We start from the raw sequence: 15,343 nt of genomic DNA, 5'->3' as shown, positions 1-15,343 counted from the left end.
TAGCAGAAAGAAAGTTTGGAGTGAGCGAGAAACTTGTGAGGGACTGGTGGCATGCGCCATGCAACTTTCCTGAAGTCACTGGATGGATGGAGAAAGCCTGGAATTAAGTGACAACAGATACCATCCTGTCATAAATTCTGAAAGGCTGGAATAATTCTAACTGGAACTGATGCTGAGTCTGACGACAGCGGCACAGAAGAGGAAGCGGCGCTCCATTTACCTCCGGAGGTCACAGAGTTGATCAGAAGTGACAGGATGAAGAATTCAATGGATTTAGTGATTTGGAGTGAGATGGAGAGTTTGGTAAACTTGTTCTGTTCTGTTGTTTATGTTATAGTTTATCTGAAGAACTGTTCATATGTGACTTAACATCCTGTTGTTCTCTGTTCTATTGTTTTTACTATAACTTGCCTTTCAAGATGAAATGTCGGTTCCTGGTCTCTGATTTTATAAAATAAATTTCCCCCAAAAAGTGCAACTTATATGTTTTTTCTTCTTCACTGCACATGTTTTGGCTGGTGTGGCTTATTCTCCAGAGCGACTTATAGTCCGAAAAATACGGTAGTCAAAAACTGTGAGAGTCCTGTTTAAAACATGGTTTAGTTTAGTCTTAGTTTAATCCTGGTTTAGATCAAATTGGTCAAAAATAGGGACACCTGGGACATTTCTTGTAAAAAACTGGGACACTGGTTTTAAATAATCTGCTGGGACAGGAGACACAGGTCAAAACTGAGACTGTCCCGGGTAAATAAGGCCGTGTGGTCACCCTATGTTAGAACGGCTTTAGTATGTTGTTAGCATGTTTTAGTTCAGAGCAGCAGTGGCCGGAGGAAGCCGATACCCAATACTGCCGGATCTGGGTCTCAGAGCAGCCTCAGCGCCCCCTGGAGGCCTGGAGGGGTGGACGCAAGAGTAACAGCGCAACAGCAGAGCAGAAAATCCAGCCTCGCCGGGACAGGAAGTGATGTCAGAGGGAGGCAGGAAGGCAGAGGAAGTGAAGTCGATGGACGGGTGTGACACAGAAGAAGAAAGAGAAGAAGAAGAGGGCAAAGGCATAAAGTCCAGTTGACCAATCGAACGGCTTCGATTCTGGCGGCCGCTGGGTGGGCGGGACTTGGAGTTTGCTGGTGTCACATGACCACGGCCCTTCTGCTCTACCAACCTGAAGGGGTCTCCGGGTCGGGGTCGCAGGGGCATCAGGCTTTGAGCTGCAACAGAAACACAGATGACAAGATTTTGATTAGAAGAGACAATCTAGGTAGATCAAGCCATTTGCAGGTATTTATTTTTCACAAAATCTATAATTGTAATTGAAAGTGGAAAGGCTCATTTATGTGTCACTTTTGTAGGTAACCTGCCACTGTATTTATTGATGCTTATTGATAATTGACACATCTTAGGTCATCAACATTCCCTGGGGGTGTGAAGCCAACTTAGACTTAGACTTAGACTTAGACAAACTTTATTGATCCACAAAAGAAATTATTTGGACACAGTAGTTCACAATATAATATAACAACTAAGAGTAAAAATATGAATGGCAACAATAAATTCTAAACATAGGGTTCCCACTCTTTTTCTAAAATTTCAAAACCTTTCCATGACTTTTTCATGACGTAAAGTGAATTTTCCATGACTTTATGACACCTACATGTGTAGAATTGATCAGACTTTTAGGGCTAAATATAAAATGTTAACCCTTTCCACTCAGCTTATGGTTTGGTATTATAGTTTTTAACATTCAAAATACTGTCAGTGCATTTATTGGAGTCTGTTTTAAACAAAAGGCACAGACTTCGGAAATAATCATAATAGCCTAATATTAACAGAGACCAGAACTCTGTAGTTGCGTGAAAGAGATACTAAAATTCCATGACTTTTCCTAAACTTTAATAGAATTTACAGAATTCCATGACTTTTCCAGGCCTGGAAAACTACATTTTCAATTTCTATGACTTTTCCAGGATTTCCATGACTGTGGGAACCTTGTAAATAAGTAGCAAAAAAGATAGCAAGATACAGAAGTGAAATGAGACATAATTATAGAAATGTATATGTACAAGTCAAAATAAAATAGAAAAATAAGTAATAAAATCTCAGCTTTATACAAGAAGTCATAGGAAGAAAGTGCAACAATGATATGATGATTGACATGACATAGGGTTATCTACATAAAGGTGAGTATCTGGAGTGACTGGAGGTACTTCCTTGTCTGAGGATGTTTAAATCTATTTAGTATTTTTTCTTGAGTCTTCAGACTATATGAAAGCATTTTTGGCAGGGTATGAACACCCCTAATGCCAAAGCTGTGTTCTGTTAAACAACCACCAGAGGGCACTAAAAGTCAGTTTGAGAAAAAGAGATGAAATAGAGCAGGTGACTAACCAGACTGTTTCCATGACGACTGGTCTGGTATGTTCCCGAGAGGCCAAAGGTCACTGACTCTTCGTTCCATCTGCCACGCCGCGTCTGCATCAGTCACACAAAGAACAGGCAAAATAAAACTATGTCTATGTTTTCACCTGCCACCCATCTCTGCCCACAGCATTTTTTTTTAAATCTGTGTATATTTTGACTTTTTAATGTTAAAAGTAATTTTAATACTACAGTTTAAAGGTCATATATTGTCCAAAATTGACTCTTGTGAGTTTTAAGTCATGTTATAACCTCCTCAAAAACAGACCTGGAGTTCATTCACACATGTTTAAGTAATCCTATATTATTAGTCTGTCTACATTTCCAAAGCTGAAAAATGCTCTGTTCCACCTTGTGATGTCATGAAAACACAATAGAGGACTTCCTTTATTACCACATGACATCATAAGGTAGAACAGAGAGTTTGAGAGAAGAACTCAGCCTAAATCAGAGTCCTGCAGGTACCCGAGTACCCGGAAATAGTTGCTGAAACGAGATTGTTTTTACGTTCTGGAATTTTACGAGCAGGTATGCGGACGGGATTACACACAGGCGGGTCAGGTGAATCAAATACACATATACGTATTAGACTATCATGTACAAATTGTCATAATAACAGTGTGCTCAGTACATAAACTGTATAAAACAAGTGGACTAAGTGAGTGTGACGTCACCCAAAGCGTTCAGAGAGGCTCATATGAGGGTCGTGATGCAAACGGTTACAGAAGCGAATCTGCTGCCAGGCTCTACTTTATGAAAAGGATTTTTTTGACGGACAGAACAGCGAAAAATTCAGGATTATGTAGAGCGGGTTAATACAAACATTTAAAGACCAAAATGACGAGACTCACTGCTGCAGTTACAAAGAGAGGAGCGGCAAGATCCTAATGTAAGTGAATTGGAGTCGAACTTCCTATTTGGCACACGGCGGATAGTGCTTTAGCTATTTCCACTAATTTATACGGTCTATGGTTCAGTAGACCTACAGGGGCTACATTATTTAAACTATAGCCTACTACGTGACTTAACAACGACCACATCAATATTCCCCAGCAGCATTCATGGTTTCAGGAGCATCGGCATGACGGACAGGATAAAAGTTAAGCTGGCAAGCGGTGATTTATTATGGGCATGGGCGGGTAACGGGTGGAATCTTAACAGGTCAGAGCGGGTGCAGATTTAACTTTGATATAACCATGGGTTAGTAGGCGGGAGTGGTGTTATACTGCACAGGTGCTGGTTTCCATAAATGGGCCCGACTCTGGCCTAAATATGCTGGGTTTGTGAGTTAAACATGTGTGAATGAAACAAAACACAACTCCAGGTCTGTTTGTAATGAAGAAACATTATAACATAGATCAGAAAAAGAGAGTAATGTAGGACCTTTAACACAAAATTCCCAAATTCAGATTTTCTCAACTCACATTTGAGTGTTCCTGGAGACAGAATATCTTCATCCATATCATCGAGATCATCGGACAGCAGCAGGTGTGTGGGCGACGGAGGTTTCAGGCCCAGAAAGGTTGGGTCCAGGTTCAGAGATGCAGCTAGAGCTCCCAGACCCGGATTATGGACCAGACAGAACCCAGTCAGGACCTCGATCTGCTGCCAACGGTGCAGCTTCTCCCGGAGAGCAGCGGTCACGTCTGAAAGAGCCTGTCTGTGAGGGGAGAGTTTGAATTATTTACAAAGAAAAAGTAATATTTACATGTTAAAATAATGCCTGAGTTCATTAGCATAAAATATTATCCTAAACTCAAACATGTGTGAATGAAACAAAACACTACTCCAGGTTTGCTTTTGAGGAGGTAACATGATTCGAACATGTCTTAAAGCTCACAAGAGTCAGTTTTATGAAATACAGGACCTTTATTAAGTCCGGTGTCAAAGAAACATCTTATCTAGTTTAATTTATATTATTACTGCCCCCTAGTGTCTGAACTGAAGGTCACTGACTTTGCGGCGAGGATTTTGTGGTCGACGTCGTCCAGTGAAGAGCTGTGAGCCACATGGAATGTCCCAAACAGAGAACTGCGCTTCTTCTTTATCCTTTCAGCCTGAAACAAGACAAAACACCAGGTCTCAACCAGGTCTCAACCAGGTCTCAACCAGGTCTCAACCAGGTCTCAACCAGGTCTCAACCAGGTCCAAGGTCTGTACAAGATCTGTACAAGGTCTGTACAAGGTTGGAATCAGGTTGGGTACCAGGTCTGAACTAGGTCTAAACCGGTTTTACACCAGGTCTAAACCAGGTCTAAACCAGATTTGAACAAGGTCTGAACCGGGTCTAAACTAGGACTATACTATTTCTGATCAAATCCTGGTGTAATTTTGGTTTAGCGTTCGTTTAGTCCTTGGATGGTTGTAGTGGTGGTTGTAGAGTCCTGATTTAGTCCTGGTTTAATCCTGGTCTGATTATGGTCTAGCTGTGGTCTGGTCGTGGTCTGGTCGTGGTCCAGTCTCGGTCTGGTCCCTCACCCCCTCTCTGGCCTGCAGCAGCTGTCTCTCCGCGCTCTGTTTCTTCATGTTGTAATACTGGACCTCGATCTCGTGGGTGAGCTGCAACCATTTCTGAAGAGGCTCGGGAGGCGACCAATCACAGCGTGACTCCAGCTCTCGCTCTGCCTTCTTCAGCGCCGTTCGCATCTGTACAGCAACAACACAGGAACAAACTAAAACTAAGGCACTATCTCAGTAAGAGGACAGTGCAGTAAAGAGTAAAGTTTTAGGACTCAAGCCCTGGGGCCTAAATATGGCTGCCCATTCGAATCAATGAGCGGATGTTTCTAGATTAGCCTTTATGTTTATTTACTATTTTTTATGTTTATTAAATATGGGACAGTGCAGATTAATCAACATCATGTAAATAAGGTGTCTCCAACCTGTAACTTGCAGGGTTCCAGTTCTTTGTCACTGAAATTTAAAAACTTTTCCATGACTTTTTCATGACCTAAAGGGAATTTTCCATGACTTTACGGCACTTACATGTGTAGAACTGATAAGACTTTTAGGGCTAAATATGAAAAGTTAACCCTTTCCACTAACCTTATGGTTTGGTATTATAGTTTTTTTAACATAAAAAATAGAGCCCGACCGATATGGATTTTGTTGTGGCCGATATGAAACTGATATAATGGGAGTTGGTGCTGCCGATAGCCGATATAATCGCCGATATATTTAGTGATGTAAAAATTCACTGTAAATCTTGAATTGTTTAAAAAACTTAGGTTTGGCTCTAGTGGATTCTAAATTGGATTTATTTAGGCAACATTTATTGTTATTCTGACTCTTTACATCATATTTACATACAGTAGATTGGCCTAATGGCATTTTTGCATCACATTCTAGCTACTGTTACTGTCACTGCTAGTGATGGGTATTCAATTTTTTTTTTTTTTGGAGAACCGGCTCTTTTGGCTCGGCTCACTAAAGCAGCTGGCTCTTTCGGCTCCCAAGCGACTCTTGATTGTTTTGTTGCAAGCAGGACTAAACCAAAACTGAACCAGGACTGAAAAAGGACTAAACCAGGACTAAAACAGATTTAAACCATGTGTAAAACAGGACTAAACCAGAACTGAACCAGGACTGAGTGTCGGGACTCGGTCTCTATCTCTCTCTCAAGCCCAAGATTAGTCCTGCTTTATTCATTTTATGCTGAACTGCAGCCAAATATGCACCTTTTTTTTTATCCTATGCACACGCATATTTCTGAAAGTTTCGTTTTCAGCAGCTGCTGCTGTCAAACTATGGGTCTACATGCGGCTTGAAGAGAAAAAGTGAGAAAAAGAGAAAACACGGCTCCCAATAAGAAGCAGGCTCCCGTCGTTCACTTCAAAGAGCCGACTCTAAGAGCCGCTTCGATCGCGACCGACCCATAACTCCTAGCTAGAAAATAAACTACCGCTATTAGCCTTTAGCCGTAAAAACGTGCGCACCGCGGTAATTAATTATATGCATAAATGTGGATCATTCACACGTCTATTCACAGCTCATTTACATATCAATGCAGGTCCAGTAACAAATATACGGCCAATGTAGTCACTTTACAATAGAGCAATAGAAAACAGTCTGTTTATGTGCGGGAGCTACAGCAGCTAATTACTAACAGATAACCTAACCTAGCTTCAAAGTCGATGTATTTCCAACACTCACCGCTCACACAGGCTCCTCCTTACATCACAAGTCTGCACTAATAAAAGTCCTTTTAATCCAGACTCAAGCCGATTGTCCGTAAAAAGAAAATAATCTCAGTGTTGCACACGGCTGCGGGTGTAAACAAACACACTTGAGTGAAGTGACGTGACTCTGTGGTGTGTTCAGGGACAGTATGGACACAAATTACATTACGCAAATAAATACTGATGCGGAGCCACATATTAGGACATTTATCTGTCTATAAATTGGATTAAATGAACATAATGTAGAGAGTCTAAGCTTTATAACGAGATATAACATGCCCACGTGAAATATCGGCCCATATCAGCAAGCATATCGGCCGATAGCCAATATGTCTCCAGGTGCCCATATTGGCCGATAATATCGGCCAGCCGATATATCGGTCGGGCTCTAATAAAAAATACTGTCAGTGCATTTACTGTCGTCTCTTTTAAACAAAAGGCGCAGACGTTCACAAATAATCCTAATAGCCCAATGAGAATTTAACACAACAATGTAGTTGCATGAAGGAGATACTGAAATTCCATGACTTTTCCAAAACTTTCATTGAATTTACATAACTCCATGACTTTACCAGGCCTGGAAAATGACATTTTCAATTTCCATGACTTTTCCAGGATTTCCATGACCGTGGGAACCCTGAACTTGGGAGCTACCAGTAGCTCTCCACCCCTTTACAAGCAGCTCACAAAGAGATTAATGAATTATATGTACTGTACTGAATAACTCCAAATTGGATTAATTGCCATTGTAAATGTGTTATCTTGAACTTTGTGCACTAATAAATGGATAGTAGTTTTATGTTTTATAGCTATCCAACTGTACACCATCTAAGGCTTGCCCTCTTATATCGACTCAATTTCAGTTATTTGCTCTCCGGCATTTTCATTTTGTAAAGGTAGCTCACTAGAGGCAAAAAGTTGGAGACCCCTTATCTAAATGTTGGCCATGCAGGTTAATTTTCATCTGTGGTCTGTAGACTTTAGCAGATGATTAAAAAGCAGTTTTTAAGACAACTGATTTTGAACTAAGAAAAAGTTATAAAAATAGGTAAAATGGCCACAAAATCCAACCTTTTTGAAAACTGTGGATCCCTGTCATTCCCTGCCTATCCCTGTCAGTCCCTGTCAGCTGAACTCGAGCAGTTTGTGTTTATTACATTGAGCTCTATGGGAAAAATTCTTTCTGGCCAGGATTTTTTTCTTTGTAGTACCAACGAGTGAGCTCTAGTACAACTCGATACAGACTCCTGTTCTCTCAGTGGAGTGTTACTGTGGCAGAGTGGTTAGCATTACCTGCTGTAGCTCCTCCTCCACATATTTCTGGCGGTTCGTCTCGTTGCCCGTTTGCTCCCTCAGTTCCCTCAGACGTTGGGCTTCCTGTTTCGCCGACTCAATCTCGCTCCTGAGCTGCTTCTCCACCTGGACCTTCTCCACCTGAACACAGCGCTGCTCCTCCTGCGCCTTATGCAGTCTGCAAACGAACCACACCAGGACCGTCAGACTACACCAACCACACCAGCACCATCGGGCATCACCGAACCACACACTACATTTGAGGAGTTCAAATTGGAAAGTCCATACCCATGAAGGGATATCAAGAAATTTGTTTTTTTTTTGTTTTTTTTTTATAGCATCTGCAAAGGGAGCATTCTTTGAGCATCACCCCCTGGTGGTCAGTATGAATTAGAACTTTGTGAATGATAAAATTAAAGATGTACAGTGTCACTTTTCTTGTACAGTATCTGCCACCTGCTTGTTTCTGATGTTATTGCTTTGCCTGAAATAGTCCAGGCCTTACCTTGAACCAGCTGAAAATGAAAAGCAAGATAGACAAGTTTAATACCAGGTAAAAACATTTCGCATTTTGTTTTTACTTTTTTGGGGTACCTCATCTCTTCAAGATTTTTTAGAATACTTGTGCCAGGTAAGTGTTTTCAATGTTTACCATATTTTCCGCACCATAGGACGTGCTCTTAAGCCTCCAACCCCATCAAAAAACGAAAGCACGCCCTGTAATCCAGAGCACCCAATACACGAATCTAGTAAACTACAAAGCCACACCACCCGCAGCGCATGCAAACTCACACGGAGCAGACAGCAACCACGCAGCGAAAAACACCCACAGCCACACTCATCACTCCACGCCAACGAGGAATGGAACGGCGGAATGAAATGAAAAAACAAGTGCAATGTGCCACTTCTAGACACAACTGAACAACTGAGTCACTGCGAACATGCCAACAATCCAGCGGTCCCAGACAGCACCCTCCCTACACGCCACAACTGAACAAAGCCCAGAGTCACCGTGAACGCGCCAAATAAAGTCCCACTGACCCATCCAACTGTTGTGTTTCGTTTAAAGTCCGGTGAGGTTTATTTGTGAAAAAGGTTAAAATAGACCATTGAATGACAGTGCGTTTTATAATCCAGAGTGCCTAATAGTGTGAAAAATACAGTTATGTGTTTAGTTTCCAGAGAAATTGTCGTCTACAGTTTAAATTAAGGACCAAGAAACTCCAAAAACGGGCTCACTGTCATTAGCTGTTCCTAAATATTTCTTGATGATCTTAAGCAGATTTAATCATGTGGGGTCCAACATAAAAGGCGCACTATGTAACTTTTTTGGTTCGGGGTCTGTCGCCTGATTGTTTCTATGGATATGTCATTGCTCTGCCTGGAATGCTCCACATTGTGATATTAAACAGCTCTATCTTACAATTATTCAATTACAGGTGATTTTACAGCTCAAAAAAAAAAAGCATTCTGACTGTGAGCGGGGTCGTCTCTCCACAGATTTGACCTGTAACTTGGTCTGGTTTGGATTGCATGATGACAGAACGGTTTAAGGCCATACTGTGAAACATTCCAGACAAAGCAATAACACTGCCACGAAAAAAGCATTTGATGGGTCCTCCACCAGAAAAGTTATACAATGCATCTTTAACTATAACTTTATTTATTGCTTTATAACTAATAAGAAATAATAAGCTCATGTACACATCTTACACGGGTGTTTATGGGCAGTTGGTCTTTAGTGTTACTGTATCTCTCACACTGAGGTCCCTGAATGCGTCGCCTCTTAACGGTGCGGCGAGTCTTTGTGAAATATGATCTGAGAGTTCGGACCGGCCCTGAACCTATCGCAGGAATGTGTTTCTATTTTTGGAGCAGGAGCTTACAGCTGTTCCACAACAACACAGGAACAATACAGGCCGTGTGATGGGATTAAAGTGTGATACAGATGAAGACGGGTCAGATGTAAAAAGGAGGAGTCATTTTACACTGGGCTTGAAAAATGTCTAGGCCCTTGAGTTTTCATGTTCTTTTTTTATCGCATTTAAAGGGCCCATATTAAGCTATATTCTGATCTATGTTATAATGTAGTTTCCTCATCACAAACAGACCTGGAGTTGTGTTTTGTTTCATTCACACATGTTAAAATAGTTCTTCTCAAACAGAAAACACTGCTCCACCTTGTGATGTCATGTGGTAATACAGGAAGTTTTAAAACCCCCATACACCTTCACTATTGTCAATCATTTGAATAATTTCAGATGTGGAATTCCCAATCTCTACAGAACTGAAAATTAAAGGTAGACATTAACTTGAAAACTATGATTTCATGACATCACAAGGTGGAAGAGAGCATTTTGAGTTTTGGAGATGTAGACAGACTAATAATAAACGGTTACTAAAACATGTGTAAATGAAACAAAACACAACTCCAGGTCTGTTTGTGATGAGGTAACATGATAAAAATATGACTTGGAATCTTTTGTGTAATATAGGACTTTTTAAAATACAGCAATTCAAGAAGAAAAACACATTTAGAAATCCAGAAATTTTGGATACAAGCTGCAGTCCCACCCTGATTGTGTCGTGATAGCGCTCTGAAGGGGAGAGTGACTTAACACAGAGAGCGAAGGGAGCAGAGACTCAGAGCAAAATGAATGTGAAACTCATAAAAGAAATACAGCATTTTCAAAACAATAAAAGGTAACATGGTGATCTAAATTGTGTTAGCAGTTAATACCTCATAGAAGTGTAATACTCCCTGTTTAAATACATAGATTACATTCATTTACTTATAATTATATCAACATTTTGTCTTGAGTCTCGTCTCATGGAAACTGTCCATGCCTAGTTAGCTTTACTTTACTGACACTTTGCAGCTGATGTCATTAACAATTCCTGAGGGTGTGACACTAACTGTAGGCACTGCTCTGTCTGAGGTTTTGTTAGACTTAAATCTGTGCTTTATTTTTATTTTAACACAATCTGAGTAGAGAGCTGACTTACACGCTCAAATTGATCACAGGCTCCTGAAAATGTGCTGTTTAAACCAATTTTGTGTTTTGTCTTGCGCTTTCAGACAATATTAAAACATTTTTGTCAGTGCTTGCTAATGTGTGTATTGTGTCTCCACGGTAACTCCTAAACATTCCACTATAAGAGCTACACGTAGAAAACCCCCAGCGTGATCTCACTGCAAATTATCAACACACGATACACCACCATGTAAACTGGGTCTTTGTGTTTGCAGAGAACATTGTATTAAAGATGCATTGTGTAACTTTTTGGTTAGGGGTCAGTCACCTGTTTGAGTCTGTGGTAGGGTGACCAGATGTCCCTATTTATCCAGGGCAGCCCCAGTTTTGAGCCCTGTGTCCCCAGTCCCAGCAGATTTATCCAAAACCAGTGATTTGTCCAAGTTTTATACAAGAATTGTCCCTATTTTTGACCATTTTATACCTGCCAACAGTAAAGAGAGGCATAAATTGTAATTTGTTTAGGTAAAATACAGAAAGGCTGCTTAAAAATGACCGAAATACAAAAAAAAATTGACTATAGTGACTCACATGTTAGTCATGAATGGGCCAAGTGCAGAACAATTTTTCTTAATTACGCACTCATTTCACAATTTTGTTATTACCAACTAACCAAAACCAGAGGTGTGCCAATTTTAAATTTTGAAAATCTGGTCATCCTAGTCTATGGAGATGTCACTGCTCTGCCTGAAATGTTCGACAGTTTGATAGTAAACAGAACTACCTTATATTTATTCACTTGCAGTTGCTTTTTTTTTTTTTTTTTTTAGCTTAAAAAAAAACAAAAAAAAAAACTAGAAAAACAGACTCTGACTGTGAACGGGGTTGCCTCTCCACAGATGTAACCTGTAACTTGGTCTGATTTGTTTTCCCTGATGATAAAAAGCTTTAATAACATACTGTGAAACATTCCAGACAAAGCAATAACATCTCCATGGAGAAAAACATTTGAGGGGCCCTCCACCAGAAAAGTTACACAATGCACTTTTAACTAAATCCATCATCTGAAATATGATAATTGTAACTGTTCAAACTGCTATTATGATTTGATTTTGATTGTGATAATTGTGAAGTGCAGTGAGGGGCGCAGACAGAGGAGAGCTCAGGCTGCACTCACAGGCAGTTCCTTATATGGTCAAAGACTCCAGGACTCACCCAGTCTCCTCTCATACCTCCAAATCAGACCTGAACACGACCCCCCGGCTTAACGGGGGCAGAGAGGAGCTATGGCTTTATGTATGTGCAAATGTGTAGAAGGAAATGATTGCTGTAGTTTAATTTAGGGCTGGGCAATATGATCAATCTCAATTTTCGATTCGATCTTCTTATTAAAAGCACAGACATGTGGATTTCAGGCATAAAGGGCAGGGTGTCAAGATCACTAGTTTTTCATGTTGATAGGACCAATAATTCTGGAGAAATTTACATTTAAAATATGGAATGGTTTGTACAACATATATATATAGCCCAAGTGCATACCCGCGTTACTGCTATCAACAGAAACATGTGCGATATACGTGCGCTAAATGTGGTCTTAAGTTCCAATCATAAATGGTGAGAAAACATTGTTTACTTTCCGTAACTTGGATTATAAAAATGAGAAGCACCAGAGGTGAAAAAGAGGAGGTGAGGAGTACTGTTTAATCCCAGGACGCTGGATTCCCGGGAAATCTGATCAACAATTTCTCGATTCCCGGGAAAGGTTATGACGGGAAACAGGGAAAATAGTCTAATAAAAAAAAATTAATAAAAAAATCTGTGGTGCGTGTCTATTGTTTTACAGTAACTTTGATGGCGGCGATGGTGCCACTGTAACTATGGTAATAATTGCAAATGCAAATTAGCCATGTGGTTTTAAGTTTAGTTTCTGTAAAACGTAAACAAATGTGCGCTCCTGTACCACTGTCACTTGGTGGTCTACCCACGGCTCTACTGCGCATGCCTTCTGCAGAAAGAGTCGCTGCCCTGTCTGGTATCATGTCAGTCTATCGCACCATTACTTCTGTATCACTGAAAATTTAAAATGGTAATCGAACAGCAGAAATAAAGTCTGAAGTGAGCGAGAAACTTGTGAGGAACTGGCGAAAAGCGGGGATGGAGAACACAGCTTTACCGCAACCCAGAGGTTACGCCATGCAACTTTCCTGGAAGTCACTGGATGGATCGACAAAACCTGGACTTCGGTTCCTGGTCTCTGATTTGACAAAATGATTTTCCCCCAAAAAGAGCGACTTATAGTCCGGTGTGACTAATATTATACTAATATGTTTTTTCTTCTTCATTACACATTTTGTGGCTGGTGTGACTCTGGAGGGACTTATAGTCTGAAAAATACAGTACATAAGACCTAATTGGGCTCCAAAAAATGAACAAAAACAACTGCAGTTATTTCCTGGGATTTGCCAGAATTCCCAGGATTCCCAACAAATGAGTCGTCTTGTACATGAAAAATGACATGAAAATGATTCATGTCATTTTCGGGAAAAAATATTAAACCCTAGTGAGCAGCTGCGGCACGATCAGACAGGTAGAGTAGAGTGAGCAGTAGTAGCAGTAGCAGTAGTAGTAGTAGTAGCAGTAGTAGTAGTAGTAGCTAGTAGTAGCAGTAGTAGTAGTAGCGTAGTAGTAGTAGTAGTAGTAGCAGCAGTAGTAGCAGTAGTAGTAGTAGTAGTAGCTAGTAGTAGTAGCAGTAGTAGCAGTAGTAGCAGTAGTAGTAGTAGTAGTAGTAGTAGTAGTAGCTGTAGTAGCTGTCGCAGTAGTACTAGTAGCAGTAGCAGTAGTAGTAGTAGTAGTAGTAGTAGTAGTAGCTGTAGTAGCTGTCGTAGTAGTAGTAGTAGTAGTAGTAGTAGTAGTAGCTGTCGTAGTAGTAGTAGTAGTAGTAGCTGTCGTAGCTGTCGTTGTAGTAGTAGTAGTAGTAGTAGCTGTCGTAGTAGTAGCTAGTAGTAGTAGTAGTAGTAGTAGCAGTAGTAGCAGTAGTAGCAGTAGTAGTAGCAGTAGTAGCAGCAGTAGCAGTAGTAGTAGTAGTAGTAGTCACTCACTTGTCCTGCAGGTCTAGGAGGCTCTGCTCAGCCTTCTGAAGCCCCTCCAGGTCTTTGGTGAGTTTACTAAGGTCGTCTCTGGACTTCCTGGTTTGAGCGTAGGCGAACCAGCACCCGACCAGAGCCAGGATCACAGACAGGAACAGAACCAGGTCCTTCCAGCGGGTGTCACGCCCTGCACCACACCAGCAAAACAACAGGAAAATCACTCACACTGGGACAAAAACTAAGGTCTGAAGAAACACAATAAAATATAAATCCAACCGTTTCTGTTCTGATATTATTTTACATACATTAAAGGTGCACTATGTACCTTTTCTACAGGGGGTCCGTCACCTTCTTGTTTCTATGGAAATGTCATTGCTCTGCTTTGAATATTCAGCTCTAGCTTATCTGACCTGTAACTTGGTCTGGTTTGGTCACTATGATGATGGAATGGTTTAATGCCATACTGAGAAATATTCCAGATAAAGCAATAACATCTCCACGGAGAAAAGCAGGTGGCAGGTCCTCCCTCGATCAGAAAAGTTAGACAATGCACCTTAGAAGAACATATAAAGAACACGCTATATCGTTATATCTATGACACCTGTGGACCATGTTGTTATATTTTGGACATTTTACATCTCAATATTCATCTAAAACGACAGAATAAAAGAAACTAATCCGTTGACCTCCACGTTAGAAAACTGTGGTGTCCAGTGGGAGCTGGCATCGCTGTAAACTTCATCACAACAAAGCGCTGCATGCTGTGGGCCACTCCCATGGATAGTTGCACATAGTAATGGTAAATAGTCACATTTTTATACAGCGCTTTTCCACCTTCAAGGCCGTCAAAGAGCTTTATAACAAGGAACCACTCACCTATTCACACACAAACTCATGCACCAATGTACGCAGACACCGGTTTTGATACTAGTCTTAAAGGTATATTACACTAAATTTACATCTAGAGCTTTGAGTAACCATTTATTATTAGTCTGTCTAAACTCTCTAAAGTTCAAAATGCTCTGTTTGTTCCACCTTGTGATGTCATGAAGCAGCAGTTTGTAAGTTCACATTAGAGACTGGCAATTCCAGGACTGAAATGATCAAAATTATTCTAGAGAAGGTGTGTGGAGTTTAAAAACACAGAAGAACTCAGTCTAAATATGCAGGTTGTGTGTGTTAAATGTGTGTGAATGAAAAAAAACACAACTCCAGGTCTGTTTGTGATGAGGAAACAACAAACTATAAATTTGAAAATAGCGTAATCTGGGCCCTTTAAAACTGACTTGACGCTCTACCAACTGAGCCACTGTCGCCACATCACACTGGAGCTTTTTTCTTTTACATTTATATCAAAATGACTACATGATTAACTGATTAGAAATTATAATTGGAG

General features: G+C 40.6%; 1 protein-coding gene across 1 annotated transcript in view; it reads right to left on the bottom strand.

The window, feature by feature from the left end:
* LOC110156429 (stromal interaction molecule 1-like) overlaps positions 1 to 15,343 on the bottom strand; it is a 48,371-nt gene that overhangs the window by 7,561 nt on the left and 25,467 nt on the right. Inside the window, exons 7-13 of the mRNA XM_020920629.2 lie at positions 13,960 to 14,134; positions 7,887 to 8,064; positions 4,894 to 5,061; positions 4,372 to 4,472; positions 3,840 to 4,075; positions 2,386 to 2,469; positions 1,163 to 1,208 (exon numbers count right to left, since the gene is read on the bottom strand). Coding sequence (XP_020776288.2) covers positions 1,163 to 1,208; positions 2,386 to 2,469; positions 3,840 to 4,075; positions 4,372 to 4,472; positions 4,894 to 5,061; positions 7,887 to 8,064; positions 13,960 to 14,134 — 988 coding nt within the window. The remainder of the gene's footprint in view (positions 1 to 1,162; positions 1,209 to 2,385; positions 2,470 to 3,839; positions 4,076 to 4,371; positions 4,473 to 4,893; positions 5,062 to 7,886; positions 8,065 to 13,959; positions 14,135 to 15,343) is intronic.

This window comes from Boleophthalmus pectinirostris, unplaced genomic scaffold, assembly GCF_026225935.1.
Source record: "Boleophthalmus pectinirostris isolate CB_2022bp ecotype Guang Dong unplaced genomic scaffold, ASM2622593v1 HiC_scaffold_12, whole genome shotgun sequence".
NCBI classification, from domain to species: domain Eukaryota; kingdom Metazoa; phylum Chordata; class Actinopteri; order Gobiiformes; family Gobiidae; genus Boleophthalmus; species Boleophthalmus pectinirostris.
Note: the sequence above shows the minus strand (reverse complement) of the source record. Positions and strands in the feature narration are given on the sequence as shown.